This window comes from Charadrius vociferus, unplaced genomic scaffold (genome assembly GCF_000708025.1).
Source record: "Charadrius vociferus isolate BGI_N301 unplaced genomic scaffold, ASM70802v2 scaffold163, whole genome shotgun sequence".
Taxonomy (NCBI): Eukaryota; Metazoa; Chordata; class Aves; order Charadriiformes; family Charadriidae; genus Charadrius; species Charadrius vociferus.
In genome coordinates, this window is record NW_009648332.1 from 21,911,356 (window position 1) to 21,921,334 (window position 9,979).

Genomic DNA, 9,979 nt, shown 5'->3' on the forward strand with positions numbered 1-9,979 from the left:
ATTTGAATATACCCCAAGTATCAGAGCTTAGTATACCAATGTCTGGAAGCATGTTATGTTTGGCACTTCTCAAAAGCAGTATGTTGCTAAACCGTAGGCAATGCATATTAATTAGTATCATTACTAATCTTGAAGCAGAAAGGTCAAGAATTGAGTGGGCTCTAAGGCTGACTACTCTTTATTTCTAAAGGAGTCTTTCTGGAAGAGGTCCCAGGAAGGTAGGTAGTACATTACATCCTACAATGTTGTCCTGTTGCCAACATTTTTTTCCAGTTTCAAGTGTTTGACAATTTCTTGAAGACAATTCAAGGCACTAATGATTTCCCCAAAATTTACATCAAACTATTTCGGCTGGGACATAAACGCGTATTTCTGTTTGTGGGACATGCAGATTTAATTATAGTCTTTAAATGCTGTAGTTGAACGAAACTAAAATAAAATCCATGACCCAGAGGGCTAATGTCAAACAGGACTAGCCTCAGAAAATATGGATTTGTCATCTTAACTGCTGAGAAGGCATTTGGGAGTTAGTTAGAAAGCAAGAGGGACATTCAGCACTGTAAATATATTAATTTTTAGAGATTGTCAGACAATTTTGAACACCATGGATAATATGGTTGTGCAATTACAGTTCTGATGACATTAAACAAATTGCTGTCTTCATCATAGACTAAGGGTCATCGAGAGTAGCAGGATTCATGGATACCATGTTACACTGGTCTCCGTTTACACATCACTTCATGTCCATGATTCTTAGGGTTACTGAACTTCAAATCTAGGTTGTACACAATTCTCAATGTAATGGCTGTGTAGGAAGTACTATTGTTTTCAGCTTTATACATACCAGGCACTACAATTCCATTGTTATTTTCATCTTAGACACTTACGGCCATCAATGGATTACTTGTACTTCTGAAATTGGACTACTTCACATTTGCTCGAACTCCTTTGGAAATGACCACATCAAATTCAGATTATTCTTCCTACAACACTATTTTACTGTTTCAGAAGAACTTTTGAAAGGCAGCTTACAAACTTAAGTCAGGATTTTAATTTGAAAGATACTTTTGCAAGTTCCAGTCATTTCTGAAAGGCTGCACAGTACACTAACAATTTCTTACTGAAGTTCCATCAGTGAAATAGGGACCATTTTTTCATTGTTCCTCTTTGGTTGGAATGGATTGATCAGAACTAGTGGTCTGGAAATTTCAAGAATGGACATAACAACTAGCAAATAGGTGCTCAGTCTGCTCAAACCATAGTAAGACTCATCAGGACACTTAGACAAAAAGCAGAGGTTGGTACAGTAGGTCAAGCGAACTTCTATTATCTTGAATGTTCATACAGGATAAGATGTTGAGTGGTATGTTACCGAGTCTTATGATTACAAGTAGCAGAGTCTTGGCTATGGTGACACAGCATTTCAACTACTGAACACAGAAGACCTGAAGATGCATTAACTTGTATCTGCCCCTCAAAGAGCTGCTTGTGATTCATAAGTAGGTCATCAGGCTAAGACTATTAGCTTTCCCCAATTTTATTCATACTGCTGCAACCCATATGGTATCATAGACATATTTCTTTACCCAGTCTTCCAACACACAGCACAGCCACTGACCTGTACCAGTTATGTTCATGTTAAACGCACTTAAAAATGTATCGAGCCTTGATGTGAAGACAATAGGACTTCAAAATCCATACCACTTCTCTAAGAAGCTGGTTTCAAATATTAATTTTCCCATGCCATTAAAAACCTCAGATTCCTTCTGTAGCTTGAATTTCTCTGGTATTAATACTTTTTTTCCTGCTTGCTTAAATATTCTTTTTGGTGTCCGATTTTTCTGTTCCTTAGATAAAACCTTTTCATCATATTTTGTAGAAGGTAAAGAGATTCAGCTCTACAGTTTTTTGCAAATTAGGATTTTTTTCTAACTCAAGAAATCTTTTTAGTATGTTCTCCCCGCTAATTCAGAATCGTATAAAAAAAGAATAAAATAACAACAGCTACTAATGCTGCATGAAGTATTTTAGCATCAATCATCTCATTTATGCAGTATACTGTAGCAATTGTTGCTTTGTGGACCTATTTAACTACACTCAAGTAACAAAAGACTGAATTAACAGCTTTTGCTACTGCTTTTCATGGAAAACTCTTACCCAGCTGTTTGGTCCCTTTAACACTTAATCCTTCCAGATCTTCCCGGGATATTGATCAGACGTGGATGGATTTCTTTTGTTATGAATGAACTTTTTGTCATTACTAAACCCTGAAATTACTTCCTAACGCAACAAATGTCCAAAATAACTTTAGACAAGGCTAACCAGTGCAATAGGGGATCGGATTCCATCCTGCTTCAGTACATTGTATATCTGCTCTTTCACCATATCTGTATCCTTCATCACAGGCAAACCGTAGCTGTTCAGATTCCTTGTAAGACGCCTTTGGAGCACGTACATATCCATGCTCAATTTCTGGCAGATCACAGATAATCTCTGAAATTGAGAAATACAAAATCCATATATTATACTTTATTTTTATTTGCTGAGAATAAATGCCTATTGGAATAAAATTTAGTTTTGGGTTGTTTTTTTTTTTTTTTCATTTGAATTCACAAAAACATTTGCATTTGGAAACTGTTTGAAACTTATTTGAGAACTCTTCAGTGACCTGATTGTGGGTGCCAGGTAGAAAGCGTGGTGTAGCATAGCATCAATAGCAAATTGGTTCATAAGACAGATTTCAGGGCTTTGTTTTGGATTTCAACAGATCTCAGAATCAGTATATAAGGCAGGGGACATTCTAAAATGAGCAACTAGGCTAGCTGAAATTTAGTATTTTCCATTTTTCAGATAATTTCATTTCCTTGTAATTTCCAGCAAACCTGAAGCACTCTCATAGCCAGCAGACGATTAGGTAAAACATGACATCAATAGGAAAAGGCAATTAAACTATCTGGAAAAGTGACACTAGAATGTTTCCCTATCTATAAAAGAACCTCAGCATCCCCAGCTCCTTGCCAAACCAAATAAAACCATTGAAATCTTGCAGTTTCTCAAAAGTGCATTCATAAAGCCAGAAAATATTCCAGGCTTTGTCTCCTAGGCCACAGAGCAGGACACCCAAGAGTTCTCTTGGATTCCTTTGCTGGATTTACTTTGTATTTCAGATGAAATATAGCTCAGTGAAACTGTCATTGTTTAATAAAATTCACTATATTCTGCAAATGTTACAAGCATATGTGTTTTACGCTGTTCAAATGATAATAAATGGAGGTTTCAAAGCAGAAAAATGCAGCGCTAAAATTGTGAAAAAAACATATATGTATCTGACATCCCGACATATGTATCCTGCTTGTCTAAACATACACTTCCCGATCAGATAACATACAAATAATCTAAGAAACTTGATGGACTAAATAGTTAACAGTGATTGTTACCAAAAACTTCCTGGGATTTATTCTTACATACTGACAATCCAGTCACACACAATCTCTGTTTGCAAAATAAGATGAACCAGTACAAGCTGAGGGCAGGGCAGGGTGTGGTTGACTGGCTGAAAAGTAGTTTTGCAGAAAAAAATCCCCGCAGTCCTGATGGACAAGTTGAACAGGGGCCAGCAATGTGCCTTTGCAGCAAACAAAGAAAACAGCGTCCTGGGCTCCATTGGGAAGTGATGCTGGCAGTTCAAAAGAGGTGATCCTTCCCCTCTAACTCAGCGCTGGTCAGACCATATCTGGAGTCCCGTGTCCAGGTCTGAGCTCCCCAGTATAGAAAAGACATGGATTTACTGGAACAGGTCCAGTGAAGGGACAAGAAGATAATTAAGGCATTGGAAAAACTGACAGATAAAGCAGAGGTTTAGAGAGTCTAGAGAAAAGAAGGCTGGGGGAGGGGGGGAGGATCTTATTAATGTGCATACGTAAAAATTCCTGACTGTGTTGGGGCAGCAGGAGTAAAGATGATGGAGCCAGACCCTTGCCATTGGCACCCAGAGACAAGATGAGAAGCAATGGGCACAAATTGAAATAGAGGATATACCACTTTAACATGAGAAAAAAACATTTTTACTTAAGAGTGGTCAAACACCGGGATGGGTTACCCTGAGAGGCTGTGGAGTCTCCATCTTTGGAGATGTTCAAAAGCTGACTGGACATGGACTTGTGCAACTTGCCCTAGCTGCCTGCTTTGAGGGACCTCCAGAGGTCACTCCCAACCCTCCTCTATTCTGTGATTCTGTGGTTCTGCAAAAACTAAACAAGAGTTAACCTTCTAACTTGTCAAAGCACGTTAGTCTGAAGAAAGAAAAATCCATCATGATTTCTTTGCGTTTTATATACCCTAAGAACATGAGTGATTAAAACAATACTTGTTCTTTGAACTTGGTTCAGATAGATTCAAAATTGTTTCTAATTACTTCAGTAAAGTCAACACTGAAGTGATTGAATCTTATGTAGACATACCAAAGCTAGTTTCAAAGAAATTGACTGCAGCCTAGCAAAACATATAGCTTGTAATGAAAACGTGGAACCACCAGATGGTCCATTATGACTACATTAGCATCCAATATTCTCTGATTTCTTTTTCTTATCCTACTACTTCTGCATATATACAATGGAGATTGTTTACAGACAAACTAGGCTTAACTGCTGTAGAATAAAGTGAAAGCTTTGTAGTTTCCTGTATGGCAACCAGTCCTTAGAAGTCTGTGAGAATAAAGCTTCTTAATTACAGATAATAAATAGTATCCTTTTTACCTTGGCACTGAGGCACATTACTACTCCATTCTCCATTAGAAGAGCAAATTATTTCTTTAGATCCAACAAGCCGGTATTTTGCATTACATTCAAAATTTATAACCTGGCCAAAGGAATATTCTCGGCCTAGCTCAAATGTACCAGTCATAACTATTCTTCCATTTTCTGGTGCTTGTGCAGGTAAACACTTTGCCACTGGAAAATAAAACAAAACAAAAGTAAAGGCAAAGGGAAAAAACAGTAATTTTGAGATCTCCTCTGTAAAATAAATTGACACACAAAAAAGTTAAAACACAGAAAAGTCACTCTTTTCAGATACCATTTGCGACAGATATAATACAAAACCCTAAGCAAACTGATAATACAAAACCCTATGTCAGCAGACTGACATAGGAGAAAACTTGTAGTCCAGTTCTTGTCCTCTTCTCTGCCCTTGAAGGCTAAAGACAGAGCACCCACTGAACTAGATGACCTTCTGAGGTCTTGCCCAATCTAAATTATACTATGATCCTATGAATTCTATGGATGGTTAGATGATCCTTGACTGACACATAGAGCCATTAAACTTCGTCAAAAGAGTTTAATTTACTTTAGAGCTATGAATTCAAACTGAATTTGCTATAGACAAATATCCAGCAAAATGCTGTGTTAGAGACTGACTAAAACAGTTCAGTTATTAACTAAAAATCCCAGTTAAGGATATCAGAACAATTGTATTACTAAAGTCAACAAACACAATGTCAGACATGAATTTAGACCTCTTGTATCTCCTAACTTTGTAACTACAGAAAAAGGAAGAATTAATGTATGTCATCAGATATTTCTTATTAAGGGGGAAATGACTATCAAAGCTCATTCTTAAATGCTTCCACAGATATCACTAAGCATGTACGAAAGTGGCTGGTGTTTTCCTACCATAGCTCCCACTTCCCTCTGACAACACTCTCCATCTTATGAGCCATCTGCCTTTTCTATGAGCTCACATTCAATCTTCTAGGTTCCTCACAATTAGGACATTATACAAATATGTCCTTCCTAGGCAAGAAAGTTTCTTCCTTGGTGACACATGACAAAAAATGTGGGACACCATTGCTCTATACTGCATGCCTAAAACTGAGGACACCCAAAATCCAGAAAACTAAATGTGAAATATCTGAGACCAAGGAAATGTCAAAACACAGACAAAAAACTCTAGACAAGCGGAAGATATCTACTTTCATTTGTGATTCTTCATTTAGAGTCCTTTCCTGGTATTAGATGGTTAACCAAAGGAGAAATTTCACTGCTGCACACATATGTTAAAATAGACCAGTTAAAAATGAACTTTGGGAAGAAAGGAAGCTTATTTTCATAATCATGCAGGTTTGAAACTGATGAAAAGGTTTCCAAAATCAGGAAAGTATCATCTGAGCCATCCAGTCTACTAAGTCTTGATGTCTGGGTCTCTCTTGCTCTCATTCTTACTTACCAAAATTCTTCCACAGTATGCTAATTTGGAGAAGAACTTAAAACACATCTTAATGGCTAGGATATTCACAAGGATGGAGGAGAAAACTAGCTAAAATCACTCATACTTTCACATACATCCAAAATGCCTCATCCGAGCTGTCTTTTGTAACCACGTTTTGCAGACAGCTGTTCTATAAGGGCCTTTAGGTGAGGCAGAGCTTTAAGCCAGTCTGTGGGTGACAAGACTGTTTTGCGAATGCTTTTTAACAAAAGCTTGAGTGCTTATTGGACTAAAATGGCTGAGCAGTCATTGTAAGAGTTTCACCGCTGCGTAACTTGAATTTAAACATGTGTGAATTAATACAAGTAGAGAGATCGCAGACTAGTGGTAGATAGTATCAGAGATTTAAAAAGACATTTTGATAAAGAATTAAATGTCAAACTCCATTTACCTTCACAGTGAGGGATGTCATTGCTCCATCCATCTGCCTGACACTCACGGTAATTTCTTTGGCTGAGCATCCGGTATCTTACCGAATAAGAAAGTAAACAATGCTAAAAAACAGTCTCATTATGTGACAAAAACAGCAGCACTGCTGTTTTTGAAGCAAAGGAAGTAGGTTTCATATGTTCTAGCACAGACCACCCAAAATGTGACAAAACCGAGTAGTTTTTTGGCCTGTCTCTCCGCTATTTTGTTCCTTTTATTTGCATATGGCAAAAAATAAAAAAAATAATAATCAGAAAGTAGGAAGTAATCAGTAAGATGGCTTCTTCATTAGAGAGATAGCAAGCTTTGGCTACATAATAAATAACCTAGGGATAATTTACACAATCAATAGAAAGCAGAATAAAACAGCTGTTGCCTGCACTCTAGTATGACTGAAAGCCATGTGACAGCATCAAAACAGGACTTAATCCAAACTATATACATCTCTTGCTTTGATTATCTATGCTAGTATTATCTTAGGTTTAAGAGCAATGTGGCCACTGTCCAAAATGACAGCGAAGAACTGTCTGATCTTAAGGGATTAAAGAGAATATTGATTTTGGGACTCTCTTTGTGGAACTCAGACTAGACTCCAGCAATACAAACACTGCAAAAGCATGGCTAAACCACTGTACCATGCTTATAGCTGATTTGCTTTCAAGAGGATAGAATCCAGTCATAGGCATACTTAACTAAGCACAATACTGTATATTGCCTTGCTGCAGTTTTCATTGGAGAAAATGAATAGAGGAGGAAGAGAGAAGAATTTCTTCCAAGCAGTCAGTGAAGACATGTTAGTGAGTCTACCAGAAATGTCTTCATTCAAACATTTTTTACAATACATTTCACTTCATAATGCACAAAAATTATTTAAGCAGGAACAGTGAGTTGTGGTTCTGAATAGGAGACTCTGTTGTACAGGCTAACGACTTCACTAACATAACTGCATCATGACTGCCTACTGAGAACACTGATTCCAGCATATGAAGCTGCATTTCCATCTGAACTGGCTTGCTGGTAAGGTCATGAGGCAGCTTTACAGACAGATCACTATTTTTTCTACTCAGACAGCCATGACTTCAAGTTAGCTACAGCCTTACATATTTTAGACACTTTGGTTGACAGCTTCAGGTGCATGAGTTCAGTTGCTCCAACAGCACCAGACATGAGAAAGACTTATCTTTAGTATTACTGTAATTGAAGAAATTTAAATTAAACAATAATCAAGCATTAAATATTAGTAAGATGCAGCTGCATTACAGACAACAAATCTATAACTGATACTTCTTTTAATAGTAACAACTTATGTTAACTCCCATACATCGAATTAAATAAGTATTACCCATCATTACATCTGTACTCAACTCTGGCACCAAATACAAATTCACTTCCACTGGTAAGTTCAAAGGAACCAAACTCAATATCTCCAGGGTGTCCACAGGGCTTATCTGGTAAAAAAAAGAAGAAGAAAATAAGATTACTTGCACCATATATAGGAATGTGAAAGTGTGAAAGATAGCACTTTTCTAGTAATTAGTAGCAAGTTTGGGCCTTTCAAAAGTGGTCAACGTTACCTTGATTAACCCCCTCCGCCCCCTTTTATAGTCACTGTCTTCAATGAGAACATGTTGGAATAACAAACTGGTGATTTATTTAAAAAAAAAAAATAAATTAGCAATTTTTATTCCTTTAAAAAGGCTGAGCTCGTCTTAAGTTTTATGACAAATTTAATGGCAGGATGTAACTTCAGCTTTTCATACAAGTTGTGACATCAGCTGGTTCAAAGCTTCCACTACAGAATCCATCCATGACTGGAAATGAAATTTCCTCAATCTGATGGGGATTGTGCTGAGTAAAGAGGGATGATCTAAGGCCACAGGAGTCTTTTGGTCCTCAGCCCTTTCTGTGTAAAGTTCCACATAGGACTTTTCTTGTGGTCTGGCCCTAACTATTTGCCCTGGATTCCCAAAAGAATTGCAGAGATAAATACACCATCCCTCTCATTCATCCGCTTTTGATGTTACAATATGGACTGCAAAACAGACTGCATAGCTAAAACCTACTAGGTGTCCTTGGAAGAAATCTTTCCTGGTACCTGTCGATCTAGGCAATTTCATTTCTTGGAACGTATCAACATCCTTGTTTTCTCCAAGGAAGAAGTGCTTGAGTAGGCCCTAAAACTGCTCCAGTGCGATTCACAGAAAACGGACAACTTTATGATCAATTTTGCTGTCTAGCATGGCCCATCCTGAAAAGTGAACGTGATCACTTAACCTGTAGCAGACCATCCCTTTTCTCCTTCCCCTTGCACCATGCCAGTGTCAGTATCTGTTCACTGGGTGGCAGTATTTACTAAAATATGTTACTAAAAAGCAACACCAAATTTTGTATAATTTGAAAGATCCAAGTTCACCGAGTAGTTATACAAATACATACAAAAAATGAGAAAACGACTAAATAAAAAATGTATAAGAAACTAGGAACAACTTTATTAATTAATTTTTACTAATGATTGGTATTAATCTCTGTTTGAATGACACCTGGGACAATTTTATATTATCAACCCAAACAATTATATGCTACTAGTAAATTTTTTTTATGTTAGGTATGTGAGAAATAAAGCTTGTGTGTCTAAAATTTCTTAGTGTTTAAAACTCATTTATTACAGAAAAGAAATACCTGCTGACTAGCAATAATAAACTTCAACTTCTTCACTAATGAATTCTGTAGGAATGTGAGATACTTCTAAACTCTTAACAGAGCACACTAGAGATAATAAATAGCAGTTCTTATCCTAATCATGAATATTCCTTCACAGATTAAAATAGAAGGCGTGGAAAAATAATTTTCCACTTCCAAGAAATTATAACATCCATAGAACTAGTTGAATACACTGAAAAGAAGAAAATACTTTCTCTTGACTCACACTCAGAAGCTAGGTCAGTGCTTTATTCTGCTTAGACTGTAAACTTCATCTGCATTAGACTTTTTCCAAAATTTTGGAAGCAAGCTCCTAATAACTTCATAACTTTACTTAATAACTTAAGATAAATTGAGTTAATAAGGCTGGCCTAGAGTAAGATCTTCTCCTGTAAAGAAAGATCTTCTCCTTTGATCTGGAGAAAAGGACCTTCCAAAAATGTTTCCTCACGCATACATACTTTTTAGGATGATATCTTAAAGGATGCTAAATAAGTAAGTTACAGGTAAAGATACAATGGCAATTTCACGTTGATGTCACTGGCAAGGAACGTGATCTGTTGGGTCAAATGTTTGCACATATTTT

At 36.9% G+C, this 9,979-nt stretch overlaps 1 protein-coding gene across 1 annotated transcript in view; it reads right to left on the reverse strand.

Moving 5' to 3' along the window:
- Positions 1 to 8,141, reverse strand: part of CFH (complement factor H) — a gene marked incomplete at its 5' end in the record, with an annotated part of 34,048 nt that extends 25,907 nt beyond the window's left edge. The window contains 4 exons of the mRNA XM_009884933.1: positions 2,323 to 2,493; positions 4,755 to 4,949; positions 6,656 to 6,732; positions 8,036 to 8,141. Coding sequence (XP_009883235.1) covers positions 2,323 to 2,493; positions 4,755 to 4,949; positions 6,656 to 6,732; positions 8,036 to 8,141 — 549 coding nt within the window. The remainder of the gene's footprint in view (positions 1 to 2,322; positions 2,494 to 4,754; positions 4,950 to 6,655; positions 6,733 to 8,035) is intronic.
- Positions 8,142 to 9,979: the final 1,838 nt, after the last annotated feature.